Below are 21,051 nucleotides of genomic sequence, written 5' to 3'. Positions count from 1 at the left end.
CAAATCGGTTAATCATTCCACCTTGTTCATTCATTTATCTTTCTTTTATTCCTTTGTGTGCACGTGTTGCCATTGTGATACCTGTAAATATTGCCAGCATGGGAGAGTGAGCTGGAATGTTTTTTATCAGTAAAGCACTTTATGATGCACTTGTAAATGAAAAGCACTTCATAAAGTTTTATCAGTTGACTAATTAAATTATGCGTCTATGTGTTTTTAAATAAAGTTAATGGAAAGCTACATGTGCGGTTGTTCAAAACAGCTGGACTTACTGGAAGCTTGAGCATTCTCATTTAATCAATATAAAAGGTACACATTTTTTTGATGGTGGTTTTATTTCAATTCCATTATTAGACAAGGGGCAATTTTATTGAAGTATAATATATATTCCATATACAGTGGAATCACCTTAACTAATATAACAGCAACATTTGTGGAGAGGGAAGTTGAAAATGCAGTTCTTCCGAACTGTTGCGTGATTGTAAATTACAACAATAATGTTCATTAGGCTTTGGTATTTTTTGTGGTAACTTGACTTTGCTTCATCTTCAGTCTCTCTTCTTTTTTTCTTTTCTGCACCTCCTGGTAGACCTGGACAAAACGGAATGTCAAAACCAAATCAGACCTTATTCGAAATAGTATTTATAAGCTTTACAAATACATAACATGCTTTGTTTGCTTTCTACTCAAGATGGCAGTTTGATTTATACCTTTAAACAAAAGGCCTTTTTGGCAAGCCAGCGATGCGTAACCCGTCTGTAGTATTCTGGTGGAAAGGTGTAGGTGATGCCCAACTGCTTGCACACCTTCTCAAAGGCGTCATAGCGAACCAGCCTGAGCTGCTTTAAAATCTTTTTCCTCTTGTCAATGGCCATGAGCATCCGCCTTTTGTTTGTCTTGTCCTATAATGCAAGATATCTCATGTAAACAATAAAAGAGAAAACGAATACGTAGAAAAGGAATGAATGAAAATAGTATTAAGGGCTGGGGCGTATGTCTAGTTTACATGTCTGGTCTAACATGGAAATTTCCGACCACGCATGTAGTCTGTAGTAAATGCAGAGGTGTACACAGGATATCCTGTAACACATGCATCAGAAACCGAAGAGAGAAAGACAACTCATACTTAAATAGACCTCCTACTACTACCACACAATAATATCATTCTACAAGTTCCCTGAATGTGCTTCGAGTGTTTCATATACAGCACTTGCCTTGGGATGTTGATGCATATGTTCTTGATAGTTTCTAATTCTTGTTGTTAAAATAGCCACTGCCAAGCAACAGAAAACACATCAATTCAGTCACTTCAGGCTGTCATGTTTGAAATCAGTGATGAGGGCTACAGCTGCTCTTACCTCTGACCTCCTCTGATTTACGGTCATTTTCATTCCTCTGGACCTGTGAAATCAACTGCTCCCTTTTAAGCTGCAACTTCTCCTTCTGTAGATATGTATCCAAAAGAAAACATGCTCGAAATTAGGCTAAAATTGTCTTAAAAATACAGCATGCATTTATTTATTCCCAAAAAACAGACAAATGCGGAAAACTTTAGTTACAGATATTGTAATAATTGACTGCACTTTGTTTACTTTGGAAGTTTTACCTAATTTAAACAAAATTAGGTATAACTTCATATCACTTGATCCACTCTATCTAACTATATATATTTTGAGTAAACAACAACTCACATGGCTTGCCAACTCGAGTGTGAGGAGTCTTTTGACAAGATCGTCGGTCCTGTGAACAAGATATGATTAAATTACCCAGAAATAGTCGACAAGATATTTACAATAGAGTGTGTCAATGCTCACGTTTGAGCGAGGGGCACAGCTGCATAATCCAGCTTCAACATAGTCGGGGCAAGGTCACTGAGCTGACTTGGAGGAGCTACGAAGAAAAGATACGGCAGATATGTCCACAAATGTGTGTAAATACAGAAAATTATAGTTGTTAGTTTAGTTTCTGCGGTGTATGGACTAACCAGCTGTCCTTTTCTTTGTAGCCCTTGCATAATGCCTCACTGGTGGTTGTGATGTAAAACAACCTGCAAGAGAGACAATCCGCTTGTAGTGAAAAAAGATAAAATCAGTTCTTAAACAGTGCGTGTGAGAAATAACATGACTATGACGATGCAAGACTAAACACACAGGGTCGTGAGCACATCATTCTTTGCATAAACATATTCAAAGAAACTGCTGATGTGTTCTAACCTGCAACATCTCACACAAGTGGTTTCGCAATTACTCAAAAATAACCATCAATGATGTAATTTCCTGCCGCCTGTAGATCACCGAGGTCTGACACATAGCACAGGAAAGGTAAGTATGATGTACAAGTTTACAACTTTGCAAAAAAAAAATACATGTCAACACTATCCGGTTTACTATTTCATTACTGGAAATAACATGTTGGTTTCTTGGTTTGGTTTAGCTGATTTTTGTGAGTCATCATGCACACATACAGCCAAACAGCCCTTGATCAAAACTCACAGTGCCCCCGATCATAGACTATGGTGCCATAGCCTATCGATTTGGCACCAAGAACATTTACCCATAAATTTGGATGTAATTTATCACTATGCTATCTGATTTGTTGTAGGTGCCCCATACAGAACTCACCACTGAACTCCCCTCCCCTCCACAGTCCACACTCACAGGCTAACTTTGGTCCATCTGTCCATTTACAAATCTTTGCTCTGTGAACACCGCATTTCTAAATAATGGATAAATAGGCGGCGTTCACGATTTAGAATGTGATGATGTCATAATGTCAGGTGGAGGGCGGGGCCAATACAACTCTATGGGAGAAATTTTTTGTAAGAAATCACCAAAATGAAAATTGACAAATGTTTTTCCTCATCAGTATTTGATCGTGATTGGATTCACAAACCTGTGATGTTATTTTTATGTCTGAAAGTCCTTTCTATTGGACAACATCACGGTCATGTTTTCTCATATTGTCATCACTTTTTGACGTTTTCCGGAGAAAATAATAGGAAATTAGTTCATATGTGCTGACAGAGGAGATGATGAACTTTGTGACAGTTTTTGTTCCATGTGGATTCCTCCAGTAATGACTGAGATATGAGCCGAAAAACAAAGACAGAAAAATATGCATTTTGTCAGTTACTACAGTTACCATAGTTGCTGTCAGTTGCTCCACCTCAATTTAAAACGAATGTTGTGATGTCACGTGAACGCAACCTATTCATAATGGTTAGTGCTAGATCGTATGCTCCGGAGGGACAGTCTGCTGTGAAAACATGAGATATCATGACACAAATTAACCTCTTACCACCCGCCAAAACCAAATGCATTCTCTCCTCTTTGCCATTGTCGTCACTTTTTATTTCCCTTATGTGTTTTTGTCACATTTTTATTACTTTTTTGCTGCTCTTCTGTCACTTTTTTTTTCTGGATTTTTGTCTTTTTTTGCTGGATTTTTGTCTTTTTTTTCTTCTGGATTTTTGCCTTTTTTTTGCTGGATTTTTGTCACTTTTTTGTTGAGTTTTTGTCACTTTTTTGCTGGATTTTTGTCTTTTTTTGCTGGATTTTTGTCTTTTTTTGCTGGATTTTTGTCACTTTTTTGTTGAGTTTTTGTCACTTTTTTGCTGGATTTTTGTCACTTTTTTGCTGGATTTTTGTCTTTTTTTGCTGGATTTTTGTCACTTTTTTGCTGAATTTTTGTCACTTGTTTGTTGAGTTTTTGTCTTTTTTTGTTGGATTTTTGTCACTTTTTTGTTGACTTTTTGTCCTTTTTGTCGCTTCTTTTGGTCACTTTCTAGCTTTTTTTGTTGCGTTTACATCCTCATTTTCTTCTCGTTTTTTGCCTCTGTTTAAGATTTGGAGAATTTGGAGAAAACATGTTCAGGTAGGAGTTAAGAGGTTAAGGTTAGGGCCAGGGAAATGGTTAACTTTAGGGTTAGGATTAGGATTATTTGTATTTTTAGACAAACCAACTCATAGATCTATACGAAATATCACAGCAGACCGTCCCTCCCGAGCATACGATCTAGCACTAACCATTCAGAATGATTGTTGTGTGCACGTGACTCATTAGATGAAAACATGCATTGCCTCTGGACACAACTCTGAGCAAGGTCTAAGAACAAAATACAAAGCACAGACTGGAAAGCAACTCAAAAATAGAGCTGATTATCATATCCTGTTAGAAGGCAACATTTAGAAGAAAAAAAAAACATTCAAAGTGGTAGTAATGACTGACATATTGTTAATAGTATCTTAATAGACAATCTCCACTACTAGGGAAAAGGCGATCGCGCAATAATAGCCTTATAATGATCATCTTTATTATGATCACTATAGCCCTACAGACAGCACGATTATATTTAGGACGCTTTGGCCCGGTCATACGCACCACTCTTGCCGCTCGGTCCCGACAGCAGAGGAGCCGCCGCTGAACGTGTCCGAGGAGCCGTACAAAGGGATGAACACAACGCACTGGCGCTGCTTTCACGAAATATACAACCGGACGACTTCAGCACGCTTCTCAGGGCGAGGTTTGCGAACATGGTTAAAGAATATGAGGCAATGTTTGAATGTAGAGGAAGATTACAGAAACACAAGCGCGACCCCTAGCAGAGCGACGCCATCTTGGTTAGACAACACCAATCGAACATGAGGCGGAGAGCTTCTTTATCAAGGCTTCAGTGTCGATCCCAGAGGACGTCGATCGATTTTTCCACGCAGCGCGGATCTTTTTCCAGCAAGAAATTTACATGGGAATTTAGTAGTAGTAGTAGTAGTAGTAGTAAGTCGGCCATTACATTATTTTAAACTTTAAACAAACATTTCGATTATTCCGTGTAGTATCCCTATGACCGAAAGGGTTTAGGCTTACTTATTATGCCCTGGGAATTTGAAGAATAAACAAAGAGAAATGACACTACTTAAAGGTAACATTTTGAACTGTACTGTTGCGGCAAAACATGTTCCTAATGACACAGAAAGTGCTATTACTGCAGTGTGTAATAAAAGAATGGACTTGGAAGAGAAACTAGCCTGTTTATATCTCAAATTCTACTGCCTTTTGTCACAACTCCATGGAAACTAGCTGGAGACGCGCCCACTCCCAGTAAAGTTTACAGTCAGCCCTTAGCCGGGGTGAGCCTCATAAATGTTTGTATGCAAATTTTGGGGGTATTTTTATATGATGGAAATAGCTGTCATAAAATAAATGCTTATATTTCGATTTTATTTATAGGGTAAAATTCTACAAGGTGTGGCTTTAAAGGAACAGGCAACCGTTTTTCCATACTGCTATGTGTTCTTATCTGAGCTTAGACGAGTTGATACATACCTGTCTGGTCTTTGTGCGTGCCCTCAGTCACGCAAAATGACTTTAGATGTTATTAGCATTTGGCCTCTCCCAATCTATTCCAATGACTCCAAACGGGGGTGAAGTTGGAAGCTACCACGCTCTTCCACGGGCACAAAGACCAGACAGGTACGTATCAACTCGTCTAAGCTCAGGTAAGAACATATCTCAGTATGGAAAAACTGTGGCCTGTGCCTTTAAGGCTGAATGGATAGACCATTGACATATTACTATAGAAGTGCATGCATCATATTGTATTGGATAGGTTTCTAGTTTTAAATTAAACTTACTCAATAATGAACCAAAAGATTAATAGTAGCCTCTCACACAAGGCAGTACATTCATATCTGGGAGAAATAAGTCTCGCCCAGGCAGCATTTGAAAACAGTGGGATGAATTCATGTCTGCTTCTAGTGGTAGGGCTGAAGCTCTGAAGTAACCAGCATCTGTTGACAGAGTTTGAAAGAACTGAGACTCAACAAAGCCGAGATGTGCCTAACATTTCGTAATGTTCTCGGTCAAAATAAAAAATCTTTCAAATATCAACTAGTGATTAACTAGGTAAACAATTTAGCTATTTTGTTTTACAAGAGAGGAATAAGAGCATAATGGAATAAGTTTGTTTTGATTATTGTTGTTGAGTTGTTTGGTGTGACATACTAAAAAAAAGCTTCTTCTGCTTCTTTTATTGTTGTATTAATTATGATCTTACAAGGAAAAGATCATTCTGGACGTGAACAACCAAATAAAACTGATTCAGTGCTCATAGTCACTGGGACTTTGACATAATGACACTCACAAAGTAATAAAAGTACAAAATTAAAAAAAATATATATATAAGCAATTGCTTAACATTGTACCATTCAATTTGAAAAACACATTTTAACACCAGACATTAAGCAGCTTCTCCTTTACACACACACACACACTAAAAATCGCTCTTATTCATTTTCGGAAACATTCATCTCTAATGCTCTCAGGAAAGGAAATTCATCCCAACTGTTATCTGGCTCTGGCACTTCTTCTAGTTCATCGCTTTCACTTGAGCCAAAGAAACGCGTCTCGCGAGCCTTCTCCGCAGTGATGTTCTGGTAGCACTTGGGGGTGAACGCCTCCTCTGCCTCAAGGAGTGGCTGTGTGGACTCGGAGCGCAGGTAGGCGTGGGTCTCTCTGGGCGCGGGGCTGTTGCATGGGCTGGTGGAGAAGACGACGGTCGCGTATGGGACAGAGTCGCTGTTGGATCCGCAGTACCCGGCGATGGTCGGGGAGCCGCAGATGGACTCCCCGAGGTCGCTGGTTTCCTCTGCGCTGTTCAGCCAGCAGTCCTCCTCTTCTTTCCGTACCTTCGCAGGGAGATCCAGGAAGCTGAGGTGGGACAGGTGAACCAGGCTTGGTTCTTTGCTACTGAAGTCGGGGAGGATGTCCTATGATTGAGAGAAACAAGAAAGAAATTACCCTAAAATATGTCTAAATTGAATAATGTTGACACGAACCCTCTTATGCAATATGGAAGGCCAGCAAAAAACGTTCTCTCACTTATGTAGAAGTAAAAAGTACTGATCCAATTAATTGCCCAAATAAAAGTGAAATAAAAAGTACTACATGAAAATACTACTTAGAACTGTCTCATGAAAATATGAGGATTCATTGTCACGTGAACATGAAGCTTTAGTCGATTACAGATTTACTCACGGTACAGTTACTTCCAAATATTACTCAAGTAAATGTTTAAAAAAGTACTGTGAAATGAAACTACTCCACCCCTCAAAGAATTACCTAAATACATGCACTTGAGTAAATGTGTTTGTCATCACCTCTAATGATTCTATGGACCATTCTTTGATGCTGCTGTTGGCCGGATCGGGAATAATTGGACAGAAATTACCCTTGAATCTGCAAAAAGAAAACACACTGACAGTAAAACCTATTCAAACATCGAAGACGCCTCTTTTAGCTTTAAAGATCTCACCTTCCGCGATAAGAGGTATAATATAACAATGTGATAATGCTTGTCAAAATCAGGCCCAAGCAGCAAGTGACACTAATCACCACGAGAACCATGTCTGAAAAATATATTATGGATGTTATCATTTTCTCTTTTTAATACACCAACACTTTATCATTGTTTATCGATTGGGATACTGACCAAAAGACTCGGTTTTGAAATGAATTGTTGACCCGTTTCCACTCCCGCCAAATGTAGATACCATCAAAAAGGCTTGGTACACAGACCGAGGGTTGAGGTTCTTTAGAAATATGCTCCTCTCATTTGGTTTGGCATGCGCGACTATGAGAAGAAAAAAAAAAAAAACATGTCACAGCATTTTATTTGCATAGCAATCTTAAACACAATACGACACAGCATTTGGCTTACCATTCGCAGTCCCATTTTCCTCCCAGTAAAACACTTTGTAGCCCTGGATGATGCCGTTCATTTGCTCCAGTGGTATCTCATCCCAGATCAGCTCCACATTGAGATACCCGGACTTCTCGATTCTTAGGTTTGGAACCATTGAAGGAGCTTAGATAAATTATGAAGAAAGCGAGTAACAAGATTATTCTAAGCACTTGAAATTTTATCCATCATCCATCCATCCATCCGCAGATAATGGGAACAAAACCTGCCTTACCCAGTCAACCAGCATTTATACATTTGTCCACAAGAGGGCAGTGTTCCACCACATATCTTTCTCCTTTCACTCTTTTGCCTTTAATGTGAAATCGCCTCGACCTCTGTCTGCCCCACAGGTCGGCCCACTCTTTGTCCCAAGCGTGTGATCTTGTCTGCGTCTTTGGCGACTTACCCTTTTGTCTGGAGAAAGCGTCAGCAGTCTGAGGCAGGCCGATCCCATCCTTAAACCGAGGATACACGGAGATCCCATAGGGCTTGTATGGCTCAATGCCGCCTATTGATGAGAGAGGGGAGGTTAGACTGGATCAGTGCCCCCTAAGCTGATGGTGTATAGGAGTCTGTTTGAATTCATGTGAGATTAGAATAGCATCGCTGAAATAAAACAGTGAAAGGTGCAAATGTACCTGAAATTATGAGACTAGTTTGAGTTTTGTTTGTGATCTGAAATTGTACATGGGCAGGGTCTGTCTTTAATAACGGTCTCCACTCCACAACAAATCCATGGAGAGAGTCAAAGACCTCTCTTTTCCACTGGACCAGTAACGACGTGTCGTCATGTGGAGTTACAGTCATCTCTGTGATAGCTTTAAAATCTGCAAACACAAAGCATTTATGTTAGCTTATTATGCTAACTCATTGAGAAACTGCATTGCTTATTTTGTAATATTATCAACTATGAAATATGGTGTACCATGGCAAAATTATGTATGCATTGAAGTATATGTCATTACTAGCTAAAGACATTTAAAATAGCCTATAGAGGTGAGGATTGTTGGATTCCCGGGGCATTCCCTAATAATAAACTATTAGTATTAGTATCTCAGTATTCCATCGGTCAATGGATTGAAAAGACAAAGCCATGATTCGGGGATCGGCCACATTGTGAAAGAGTGGTTCAGGGAGCATGAGACATCCTTTTCACACAAAGATTGGCCACCACAGAGTCCAGATCTTAACCCTATAAGAAACTATGGGATGTGCAGGAGAAGGCTTTGCTCAGTGGTCACACTCCAGCATCACCAATACAAGATCTTGGTGAAAAAACACGGGATCTTTTGACATTGCTGATGCTTATTGAAACTATGCCCCAGCGACTGTGTGCAGTTGTCAAAGCTAAACAAAACAGTAGAGCATGTGACTTGTTTTTTTAGTCAGGCAATGCAATGCAATACCAGCAGTGACTAGGAATCTAACTGAGTTTTTCATAATTCTGTGTATATAGTCAGTGTTTGTTCCCTTCAGTCACTCCCTGCTCCTTGACTGAGCCTATTCCGGTTCATGTTGTCCTCCGTCTGAGTTCTAATATATCTGTGTGATTGAGTTAGCCTTTTCGACAGTTTGTCATTATCATTATTTAAAAACTTTTTGTATTGTTTATTAGCTAATGTTAGTTTATGAGAGTGTTTGCTAGCACCACCAACATGGAGGATTTCCATGGTAACACTGAATAACATTCCTTCCCAATCCTTTATACAGTAATAACGTATCAGAAAACAATTGTATTAAGTGAGTTCAAATTCAAGCATTACCTTTGTTCCGGTAGATGCGTATCTCAGTGGGCTGGGATCTCCCCGCTGCATTGACAGCACTCAGAAACACCCTGGCTTTGGCTGGAGCCTGGAAAGTGCAGTGCCGCCCTGCTGTAGCACACAGCTGGCCCCTCTCACCTGGCTGCCTCGCGCGTGAAACTACATATGACACATTCTGCCCGTTGGCGCGGAACTGTTTTGAAGGCTGCAAAAACACCAGAAGATATTTTACAAGGAGAGCCCTTGCTCACCCAGCAGTGTAACACAGAGCACGGGTGTATGACAGGTGTCAGGCAAACCGCGCTGTTCGTGTACCTTCCAAAACAAATGCACGCTGACTTGTTTGTGCGTGCGATCCCCCGACACCTTCATCCAGGAGTCCAGGCGCCCAGTGGGAGCTGAAAGAGCCAGACGCATGTCACTTTCACAGCTTGTCAAAAGCCAGCGCCTCTATTCTCAGTCTTTAGAATGTGAAACTTTTCTATACAAGACACTTCTATGGATTCACTGCCAGAGTGTGAGGCAAAACTCGATACATCAATTGCAGGCTGCGCCTCAGAGCAAAGCAATGGGAGGTGTAAAACATGACATTAGCATATATTGAAAAGAGCAGGGGACGGAAGAAAAGGCCACAGATTGGAGAATGTGAGTGACTGATTGTGGCACACAGCATTGATCTGAACCCACCGCTCTCCAAGGTGACTCCACTGTGACTGCGGCTCCATTCACTCCAGGGGCTTTGTTGGTATCTCACTCGCATCTGGGCCCTGTAGCGAGTCCCGTGCTGCAGGCGACACTGGTCTATATGTTTGGCCGGCCGTACGCGCTTCTGCACTTTCTAACACATAGAAACATATTGTTACAGACTATACCTTAAACACACTCATTTTCATTCATCATAATGCGTTTGATGTTAAAGGAATAGGCCACCGTTTTTACATACTGAGATATGTTCTTACCTTAGCTTTGACGAGTTCTTTAGGACCTGTCTGATCTTCACCCGTGCCTTCAGTCACGTAAGCACAGCGCAGACGGCGTTAGCATTTAGCCTCTCCCTCTCTCCACTATAGCTCCACAACAGGTCAAGATAGAAGCTACCAAGCTCTTCCACGTTTTCCCTATTTAAATATGGTTACGTGAAGTGTTCCACTACAAAGTATAATTACACAAAATTAAACAATGTGGATTTTCTAAGCGGATAAAAGGTGGGACTATATTGTAAGGCGTAATAATACCAGGAGTAATTCAAAATCCGCGCAGTAATCTTCACTTTACTGTGCGGATGCCATATTACTCCTGGTATTATTACGCCTTACAATATAGTTCCCCCTTTTATCCGCTTAGAAAATCCATTGTTTAATTTTGGGTAATTATAGTTTGTAGTGGAACACTTCACGTAACCATATTTAAATAGGGAAAACGTGGAAGAGCTTGGTAGCTTCTATCTTGACCAGTTTTGGAGCTATAGAGGAGAGGGGGAGAGGCTAAATGCTAACGCCGTCTGCGCTGTGTTTACGTGATTGAAGGCACGGGGGAAGACCAGACAGGTCCTAAAGAACTCGTCAAAGCTAAGGTAAGAACATATCTCAGTATGTAAAAACGGTGGCCTATTCCTTTAAAGCCACACTGCGGAACTCCACAGATTATAATTTTCTTCAGCATAAAAGCAACAAAACAATCATGATACTATTCTCCAACTGATCTACTGGACGCCCACATTGCTATTTTAGGAATGGATTATCAAAAATGAAATATATTAGTTAGTGATGCCCCACTCCCAAAGTTTCAAGTCTGGTCTGAGGAGAGACGTCATATGGCTTTAATGTGAATACTTACTTGTGGGTCTCTCCATTGCTCACTGTCATCAGCCGTGACTTGCACTTCAACATTCATAGTAGCCTGCACCCACAACTCTTGCCAGGATAACTTCCAGAACATTCTCAAGCAGCCGTACTTATTAGGCACGGTGCAGATATTTGTGATCTCAGGAGGCTGGAACTTGGCTGTACTAAGAGGTTCCAAAGTGACTGGTACAGAATTGCTTTCTCCAAGTTCATTCACTGCTTTCACATAGATCTCCATTTCAGAGAAAATGCCGAAACCCTTGCGAGGAATGGTGTAGCTGTGATGTCCTGGCGGAAGAACATAGCTGTAGTTCTCTGAACCCCTGGGGAAAAAAATTAAAATAAATAAATATAGTGTGTATTTGATTGTTCAGTGACCCAGTGGCTGTATGGGTGGTTTGCTTAGCGCCTTTACTTTCCATCCCTGTGTCCCCTACTGATCCTGAATGAATTTTATTCCAGGTACTTGCGGGTTTTTTGTAGGTTTTCTGAGTGGGATGTATAAGTGACCATGGAGGAAGTTCAATCAGCACCGAAAACCTACTAGGAACCCTCAAAAACGCCACCCAAGCAGCCGCTGTGTCACTGAAAGGTCAAATACGCTCTAATAACATTAACATGTGGGTCATCCAGAGGATTTCCATTGAAATAGATATTTCCAAGGTCATCAACTGGATTGGGCTGTTTGAGTTGAGGATGTTTTGACCCTTATTTACTGTAAGAAGCTTTCTCATCTGTTCAAATTCTGGTGATCAAGCTGGCTTTGACGCTCCTCCTGACAGGGGTTAGATCTGCCATGAACCACCTTGTTATTAACAAAAGTGGCCCACAGTCAGCGGTATGACAGTGAGATGAGAATTTTAGGCAAGCGGGTTGAGAGAATCTTTATTTCTGGGTATAAAACGAAGCGAGCAACATAACCCATCTTCAAATAGATATGGCGGATTCTGCCTCCTTCATATACAGTAGTCTCCTTAGTTTTACATTACAAAAACAACAGAGCCTTGAAAATGCACATGGGACGTATGTGAACCAACGACCCTTGTTTTGGGTTAGTGATGACTGAAACGGGCCTAACAACAGATAAGGTCCGGGTCACAGTGTAACTCTGGTTCTCTGAGAGGAGAGACTACCTCTTCAGGCCGTTACATAATATAGAATGGAGAAGCGTGATAGAGAACTTACGTTTAAAGCCAGTTTGATAACCAGAGGCGGAACAGATTAACCTCAAGCAGCCCATTCCAGCTGACTACTTGAAAAACCTCTCCTATATTCAAGGATGTTACCTTATGTGTGTATGCAGGCTGTACGTTGTGGGGAGATGACTGTCTCTCCCTGGATCCCAGGTGCATGACATAGTGCTGGGCGTGGTCAGGTTAGTCTGACAGTGCAGGTGATGAGGTACTGATGGAAGATCTGCCCAAAAAACCCCACATGTTTCAATTACTTATTGCTTTGTGTGTCTACAAATGTTGCAGTTAGACTTTACTGCTCAACTTAAAACCAGTAGGCCTAAACATATTATCCATTTGACTATTACTCTTATCTTTTTGTTATGTAACTTGATATTAACTGAAATAAAATCAATACTCTTTTGTAAATTAATTTAGTGAACTGTAAATTTGAAAACTGCCAGTTGAAGCATGCACAGAAAGAAACAAAAAAACAAATTGAAACGCTTCTCACGTCCAGCGCGGATCTGCACCCCTCCCACTATCTGCGGCGGCGATGTCTGGACACTGCACATGAGGAACGCCATGGTGCTGTTGAAGCTGGGTATGACAACCTCAGAAATCCTGCTACTCTGGTTGGCCACGGAGCTGCTCGGGAGAACGGCTTCACCCAGTCGCCACTCGATCTGGACATCCGGGGCGATGGGAAAAGGGCAGTCCTTTCTGATGGTACAGGTGGCTGAGACCTGGGACCCTAGAGCTACCACCGCACTGGACGTCTGGACCTCGGCACATGGCTGCACCACATTCTCTAAACAAGGGAAAACATTTTTAAAATCTCCCGAAAAAGGCATTAAAACATGTTGTAAATTAGGTCTGAATGTAAAAAGACTAACACTAAATGGCATAATTTCAATAATATCTGCACATAAGAGCCTTATCATTTAGCACAAATACTGTTTGAAACAAAGCTGATGCAAGGCAGTTCACTTTTGGAGTAAGTCTCTCGCCTGGACATGGTACATTTGTATGATTCACATGTTGGTGGAAAAAAAGTATAGAGTTTGCAGAATTCTGAACAGAAAATGTTTAAAAACATTACTTAAAGGGACTATACGGAGTTTAAAAATGTTAAAACTAAGTATATTCCTCCCCCTACATGTTCCAGCCGTGTCCTAATATATAGAATGAGCTCAGACCTGTTCACCACAACTGTCTCTAAAAATCCTGCAAAAAGGTGTTAAGTGCCGTCATGCACAAGCTTAATATAGAAGCTGCAGTTACGCATAAGACCTGAGGTGGCAGTAGTGAGCATAAAATGACTAACTTGCATCTAGCCCCTTTAACCTCTTAACCCCCACTTTAACTGAGTACATTATCTCCAGTTTGGCTTTAAACTAAAGGCTGTATGACTGGAGATCTTACGGCCTATTAATAAGCCAGTGTAACACCTCATTTGAAAGCTAAGATCTGCAAAACTTATCTAGTCAGATCTTTTACCTCGTCGTGTTATCATCACCTTTTTTGTCGTATTTTTCATCACATTTTTTTTGTTGCGTTTTCGTCACATTATCGCCACTTTTTGGGGGCTTTTTTGTTGTGTTTTTGTCACATTTTTGTCACTTTTTCATCACGTTTTCTTGCTTTTTTTTGGTCACTTTTTTGTTGCGTTTTCATCCCTGTTTTCGTCAAGATGTTTTTAGATTTTGGGCAATGCCAAGCTGAAGAAAGTGCGCTCGGTTCATGTGGGGGTTAAGAGGTTAATGCACGTATCAAACCAGTGTGAGATGTGCGGCTCCCCTACCCAACTTATCAAAAAATGACTAAACCCATTTATGACAAAACGCTCCCAGATCCCTGTACAAAATGGCAGCCGCTGTCACGCTGCAAATCGACAACATTCCTGCACTTTAAATTCAAGCCGACCGAGAAATCAAAGTCACAGTAAGTGAAGGTGTAATAACAATTGCTTCCGTCTAACTGCTGCTTAGGCATTTCCATTTAGATTTGCTTTTTTTTCCACTCACCATTCCTCGCGCCATTCGCCAACGCCAGCAGCATGACAATCAGAGACAGGCGTGTGGATGTCATGACGATAAACCTGTCGGGCAGATTCAATGGGAGACAAAAAAAAAAAAACGCACATTACAACCATTTATGGCCGATCATCAGAATAGCGTTTGACTATGTGTGTTGAGCGTTGATATTCAGGTGTGTAGAATGGCGTGTATGGGAACGAGGATCTTCAATGGCTTTCAATAAGAAGAGACGGGCTCTCATAAATATTGGAAAATCCTCTGGCATGGTGCCCGCCGGTGAGAGAAAAATCTACTTCTACGTATGACAGCCCGGATCCACATTTGTCTAACATGATTGCACAGACAATTGCACAGACTCTTCAAATTTGACTTTAAAGGACCGTTTTCAAAAATGAATCCGAACTCCCAGCAGGCGGAATCACTTGATACGGCGAAAGTGTGTCTAGCTCTCCTGTAACGCTCAATTAGAATTAGAGAGCAGGCATGGGAAATTGTAATTGCCAGTTGTTTGGTGGTATCCAGTTGAGTACGTGTTCCATAGCTGATTGGACACATACAATGAGCAGATGGGAGCGGTTCTCCAGCATATTGAAGCTCTCAGCAACCTGCTTATACTGCAACTCGCCTGGGAACGTCGGGACGGGAACGGGCGTGGAGCGTGGAAGATGGGAAAAAGAAAAAAAAAACTCACCATCACAAGTTCAGCTTCTTGGGCGAACGGTCATCTTACGAAGCTTCCAGCTCAATATTACGTTGATGTGAAGAGTTTCTTTCTGTAAAACAGTGTTAATTTTGACAACATATTTTATTTTAGTTTTAGTCTTAGTCTTTTAACTAAAATGTAATGTAATTTTAGTCGAGATTTAGTCGAAAAAATCTTTTCAATTTTAGTCTAGTTTTAGTCGACTAAAATTGCATGTCAATTTAGTCGACTAAATTTAAGACGGATTTAGTCGACTTTACATTGATAATATTCATTATAATCATATTTAATCTTCCTCTGCTTCATGGAGCTGCTCCACATGAACAAAGCTCAGAGCTGATCCTTTGGCAGAGAATTTACATGATCTGAGGCTCTTTCAGACGGTCAATAGAAGTTTGCATGATTTTAGTCTCTCCCTTTAATTTTTATTTAGTCTTATTTTAGTCGACTAAAATATCTGGACATTTTAGTCATAGTTTTAGTCTCATGAAAAACTTTTAATTTAGTTTTAGTCCAATTTTAGTCGTCAAAAATATCACTTTGACTAAAATTAAGACTAAATATTTTAGTCGACGAAATTAACACTGCTGTAAATCTTTACTTATAGAGTGCTTTTCATACGCAGGGGCATCGCAAAGTGCCTGTCAAACCCTCCCACCCTCCCAATATATACAGTTATCACAATACACACACACACCTACACCCCCTTCCCTTTACTCTACACTCACACACAGAGTCAAAATCATTGTAATCAAAAGTACATAAGTCTGGGTACAGATGACCAAGGTGAGGAAACCCCATCAGAGGAGCCGTCCGCCCCGGGAGCAGCAGACAAGCCACGGCCGCCCGGGCGCCGACACAAGGGTCCCCACAGGAGGCGCGGCAGAGACACCACACCTCCACCTGGGCACCCACGGGACAGCACCCACACAGCCACAGCCAGTCACCGCCCCCGAGGCACAGGGCTCCTTCAGAGGAGACACTAAAGATCCTTAAAACATAAGAAGCAGTATAAAAACATTGATGAAAACTAGAAATAAATATCAAGTTATTGAGATTAATAAATAGATAAATAAACAAATGAGACTGAAATAAATACATAGATATCAGCTAAAAGATATCAGCGTGTCTGCTTGAAAAATGGCAAACCTCTTAACCCCCACCTGAACCGAGCACATTTCCTCCAGCTTGGCATTACCCAAATCTTAAAAAAAAAAGAAAAGCAAAATGTAACAAAAAAAAGTGACAAAAGAGCGACAAGAATGTGACGAAAAAATGTGACAAAAAAAACGGCGATAATGGGACAAAAAATGTTAGGATCGGTTATGTAGGCCTTAGCTTTCAAATGAGGCATTTCGCAGTCGCTCTCCAGTCGAGAAGTTTTTAGAATTGGGTAAAGGCAAACCGGAGAAAATGCACTTTCCTGACTCCCTCCTATACTTTTGGATCTCTGTGTCTTGGCTCAGTGGTTTAACTTCCTGATGCTATGAGCGAGCTACAATAAGCCCCTCCCACTACCCCTCTCTTGCTCCCCTTCGCTGCGCAGCTGTTTCAACAAAGAGAACAAAAGGGGAAAGGATGTTAGCGCGAGCGTCAGTAGTGAAGCTAATGACAAGCGTTTGCACTTCGCAAGGAGAGGATTTAAGCGTCGTGAGAAATCCGGAGGTGAGAAAACAGGCCTTAGCTTTCAAATGAGGCATTACACTGTTGTTCTCCAGAGGTTTTTAGAATTGGGTAAAGGCGAAACAAGAGAAAATGCACTCATTTTGCCTCAGAAAGAAGGTTTGCTTGTTGGCTCTGAAAAGTCAACCTTTACTCAGTCCCATTGGTGTCGGTTTCATTATGTTCACGCAGCATCGTCGTATCTTCCTGGCAGCAGTGGACTAATATCTGTAACTTCCAACATGCCACATTCCCTCTCAGCCCTTATCGGTTGTTGGTAAAAAAATAGTTTTCGCTTGTTGACCAGACTGCAACCTCTTTCCCGGCAGCAAACGAGTCCAAATTGAAAACATGAAGTGCTTGGATCACAATAAAAGCAATCCCGGTCGTTAGTTATCAGATTTCTATTACCCGACTTTCCAAATCACCATCTTTGCTCCTCACTGTTCCACCCCCAAGGCAGAGAGTTGCTTCTGAAAATGCAAATTGCGCCAAACTCCTGACAAAAGGCTGCAGTATATTAATAATTTGTAATTCAAAAGCCCGAGAGTCAAATCGCTGCCCCCCGGTCCACAATAACCTGCTATTTGGTAAAGTGTTTGTTAAAGTCACAGTCAGAAATAGAGTTTCTCCCAGTTTCTTATCAGCAGTGTGCATAAAGGCCTCCATTTTGCCTCCAATTTCACATTTGTGTTGACTGCTAATATGTACAATAATTGTCTGAGAGAGAGGGGAGGGTGAAAGGGAGTGAGAGCGGGGGAGTGCATGAGGGAGGAGGGAGTGAGAGAGGCGGGGAATGAGTGAGAGAGAGAGAGAGATAAGGGAAGAGGAGCTCGTGTGCTTTGCAGTTGTGGGAGAAGCGCTGGATTTCTAAAGGAGCAAAAGAAAATAAGTATAAGATTAAAGTAAAATGACTCAAGTTTAAAAGCAAAGTGGTACTTTTTCCATGCATTTGGAAATTATCACTGTCATAGACTTTGTTGCTTAGAAAGTGCAATATTGATCTGAAACATAATATCCAGGCTTCGTCTCACTTCCATATCCTATGAGCGGGCTAAAATAAGCCCCCCGTGAGGAGAGGATCAAGCTTGGCTGGAGCTGCTACCTTTATGCTAAAAACTGGAGAAGATTAAAAAATTGCTCAAAGATGCACTAGAGCAGAGGTCACCCGTGGGCATAGGGTTGGTTAGTTTTCCAAAAAACAAAAAGATAACAGTCCAATTTCTTGTTTTTTGATGTAAAAAATACAGTTATTCGTTTTCTTGCAAATCATTATTTGTTTAAAAGTATGAATTTGTCATATAATATGCTTAAGAGTCTACAATATAGCAGTTTAACTTGAAGTCTTATTATTTTGAGCTGGTTGTCCTTGAACAACTTAATGCTCTTGAAGTAGCCCCTGGCTCTAAAAAGGTTGACCAGTGCGCTAAAGCAGGGGTAACTAAATCGGCTCGAGGTTCGCAGACTTTACTTTCGTAACTTTCAACATTTGTCCGGACATTTTCAGTAATTGCTCTGAAAAAAATGTAAAACATGAGCACAGTTTGTCTATTTACATAGCGGAGCTAATCAATGAATCAATAATTTTGCCATTTTATTTCAAGGTTATTAATATTCGCCAGTGCTAGATGCTCGAAACGCAGCCCCAGGTATGTGTTTGATAAGAGAACAACATTGTAAAAAGGTTCAAAAGCTCTAAAAGTCACTTTTGCATAATATCGCAACAATGCTGCATCGCACTGGCAAACCCCATTGGAAACACATAAAAAAGTCTTGGTTATATCAAGGAGGACCTTGAGCAAAACCATGTCAAAGGCTGTATCTATATAAAAAAATACAGCTAAATTAACAGGGCTCCCCTGAAGATAAACTTTCCAAATACGTGGGCTTCCAAATAAATACATACATTACTGTTCCAAAGTTTGGGGTCACCCAGGTCAGTTCTAAAGCTTCTCTCATCAGCACAACAGTTTTCAGCAGTGTTAGGATATTTGCGCGAGGGTTTTCTAATCATCAGTTACTCTTTAACATGATTAGCTAACACAATGTACCATTAGAACACTGGAGTGATGGTTGCTATCCATTAAAAATCACCTGTTTCCAGCTAGAACAGAAATTCACATCAACAATGTCCAATCTCACCTAGTTTTTTTTTTTTTTTTAAACAAATGCATTATTATCCACAAAAAATGTACCGTTTTTGAGTGTCTATGCTGTCTAGTGATCGGCAGAGTAACCATATTATACTCTTCCATATCAGGTAGTTTGGCATCCGCACATTAAGTGAAGATTACTGCGCAGTAAAGTGAAGATTACTGCGCAGATTTCGAACTACTCCTGGTATTATTACGCCTTACAATATAGTTCCCCCTTTATCCGCTTAGAAAATCCACATTGTTTAATTTTGTGTAATTATACTTTGTAGTGTAACACTTCACGTAGCCATATTTAAATAGGGAAAACGTGGAAGAGCTTGGTAGCTTCTATCTTGACCTGTTTTGGAGCTATGGAGGAGAGAGGGAGAGGCTAAATGCTAACGCCGTCTGCGCTGTGTTTACGTGAATGAAGGCACGGGGGAAGACCAGACAGGTCCTAAAGAACTCGTCAAAGCTAAGGTAAGAACATATCTCAGTATGTAAAAACGGTGGCCTATTCCTTTAATTGAATTCCTTATACCCAACATATCTATGCTTTTCTTTAAAAAATAAGGACATTTTAAGTGAACCCAAACTTTTGAATGGCAGTGTATATATGATAATTAGTGTAAAAATAAAAAGACAAAATAACGTTTGGAAATTCTTCGTCCTACATATGGGTTGTATCGTGTGGAAAAAAACAGAGATGTGCACTGACACCATATGCTTCCTCTGGTTTCGATGGGGGCTAGGCCTATACCACACGCCTGCTTTCAGGATTTGGCAATATCCTCAGCACGGTGTGATGACAAGCTCTCCTCAGCTTCCTCTTTCTCACCTCATTTCTCACAATAAAACATACACTTTCAAAGAGAAATATGAAAATAATTTATAAAATTCTACCTTAAAGCTTCCCACGGAACGGTTTATTAATCACAAATGGATTACCTTTGAGTCAGCAGTTACAAAACTCCCAAATTCTAGGAAGGAGGAATCCATTGTTTCACATCCTCTTTTTGTAACAGCTAGTACAAAAACAATGGGTATTTTACTCGACAGCTTTGATTAAAGGACCCCAAATGTCTTATTAGTTCAAAATCAGTGAAGCTTTGAAAAGACTTAATCACTTTTAAACTTTCAAACACACATTCAGTCCATTGTGTTACAAAAGAACTTCCAAAAAACAATGAAATAAGTTCCCATTCCCTGACTTACAAGGAGATCTTGACCCTCCATTTGGGGACGAATATTTTAAAAAGTCCTTTTTAGTGCCAAATATTGTATTCATTCATTTAATCACTGATAAATGTATGAGTGTTACAGAGCTTCTTTTAAACTGTCCCTGGGCAAAGTGTAGTGCCAACAGTTATTAATAAAATCAGATTTATTTGAGCATGTCAGGGGGGATATTGTTTAAAACAAAGATCCTACTCTTCTAGATGTGTTATTAGTTAGCTAAAACTAAACATCTTTCTTCAAGTTTTAGGGATAATAACATTGTAATCAAAAACTGTCCACAAGGCAGTGGGCCAGAAATGTCACCGTCAGGCCGACTCTGCGTCAATCATGAGTATCTTTTTGAAGTTTCTCTTTCAAATGTGAGCCTGAAAGGAGCAGCTAATGGCCTGTTGTGTAAGTAAAGGCTCATGAGAGAGCGTCGTACTCACCACAGCTGCTGCAGAGACACTCTCCTCACAGGCTCAAAGCACTGAAGAGACGCCGCGCTGTGCTAACCAACATCCTCGTTTGGGCTTTGTGAAACTTCACTATTTTTCAGGAAGACACCCGTGAGTGATGGGGCCCCACTTCTGGGAACGTACAAAGAGGAGGGCACAACAAAACCGTGATGCCTGTCAGCACAATATTACGGGGTTATGATTAGTTACCATCTGCATTACCAAACAGGCTGGAGTTGCTTTTCGAACTACAGGGGCATGTTGAGGTTCAGGTGTCTTTATTAGTTCTCTGCAGGTAAATGACACTTCCACATGGATT

General features: G+C 40.7%; 2 protein-coding genes and 1 long non-coding RNA gene across 3 annotated transcripts in view; 1 reads left to right on the top strand and 2 right to left on the bottom strand.

The window, feature by feature from the left end:
* Positions 1-404: 404 nt before the first annotated feature.
* On the bottom strand, positions 405-4,627 carry mrps15 (mitochondrial ribosomal protein S15). Its single transcript, XM_079560984.1, has 8 exons — positions 4,381-4,627; positions 1,985-2,047; positions 1,815-1,890; positions 1,692-1,740; positions 1,359-1,443; positions 1,215-1,273; positions 711-902; positions 405-591 (listed from the first exon to the last, which is right to left on the bottom strand). The coding sequence occupies exons 1-8, from the start codon at positions 4,532-4,534 to the stop codon at positions 505-507; spliced, it is 765 nt and encodes a 254-aa protein (XP_079417110.1). The 5' UTR covers positions 4,535-4,627; the 3' UTR covers positions 405-504.
* Positions 4,628-5,408: 781 nt separating this feature from the next.
* LOC306967092 overlaps positions 5,409-21,051 on the top strand; it is a 376,547-nt gene continuing 360,904 nt past the window's right edge. The window contains exon 1 of the long non-coding RNA XR_013793158.1: positions 5,409-5,524. This is a non-coding gene — a long non-coding RNA (uncharacterized lncRNA). The remainder of the gene's footprint in view (positions 5,525-21,051) is intronic.
* Positions 6,048-20,822, bottom strand: csf3r (colony stimulating factor 3 receptor). The gene is made up of 16 exons (XM_079562200.1): positions 20,724-20,822; positions 15,248-15,329; positions 14,545-14,618; positions 13,032-13,328; positions 12,632-12,761; positions 11,338-11,668; positions 10,189-10,339; positions 9,817-9,899; positions 9,502-9,706; positions 8,377-8,565; positions 8,145-8,246; positions 7,715-7,861; positions 7,487-7,627; positions 7,310-7,403; positions 7,155-7,233; positions 6,048-6,764 (listed from the first exon to the last, which is right to left on the bottom strand). The coding sequence occupies exons 3-16, from the start codon at positions 14,606-14,608 to the stop codon at positions 6,282-6,284; spliced, it is 2,496 nt and encodes an 831-aa protein (XP_079418326.1). The 5' UTR covers positions 14,609-14,618; positions 15,248-15,329; positions 20,724-20,822; the 3' UTR covers positions 6,048-6,281.

The sequence above is a fragment of the Gobius niger genome (genome assembly GCF_951799975.1).
Source record: "Gobius niger genome assembly, chromosome: 8".
Taxonomy (NCBI): domain Eukaryota; kingdom Metazoa; phylum Chordata; class Actinopteri; order Gobiiformes; family Gobiidae; genus Gobius; species Gobius niger.
Note: the sequence above shows the minus strand (reverse complement) of the source record. Positions and strands in the feature narration are given on the sequence as shown.

What these genes read in the sequence shown, in the direction of transcription:
- mrps15 (XM_079560984.1), bottom strand. Translation starts at nt 4,534, where the DNA reads ATGTTCGCAAACCTCGCCCTGAGAAGCGTGCTGAAGTCGTCCGGTTGT. An exon ending in GGGACCGAGCGGCAAGAGTG is followed by an intron (nt 2,048 to 4,380) that starts GTGCGTATGACC and finishes TCTCTCTTGCAG; the next exon opens with GTTGTTTTACATCACAACCA. An exon ending in ATATGCATCAACATCCCAAG is followed by an intron (nt 903 to 1,214) that starts GCAAGTGCTGTA and finishes CTTGCATTATAG; the next exon opens with GACAAGACAAACAAAAGGCG.
- csf3r (XM_079562200.1), bottom strand. Translation starts at nt 14,608, where the DNA reads ATGACATCCACACGCCTGTCTCTGATTGTCATGCTGCTGGCGTTGGCG. An exon ending in AGCAATGGAGAGACCCACAA is followed by an intron (nt 10,340 to 11,337) that starts GTAAGTATTCAC and finishes TCTATGTGTTAG; the next exon opens with AAAGTGCAGAAGCGCGTACG. An exon ending in CGCTTTCTCCAGACAAAAGG is followed by an intron (nt 7,862 to 8,144) that starts GTAAGTCGCCAA and finishes AATTTATCTAAG; the next exon opens with CTCCTTCAATGGTTCCAAAC.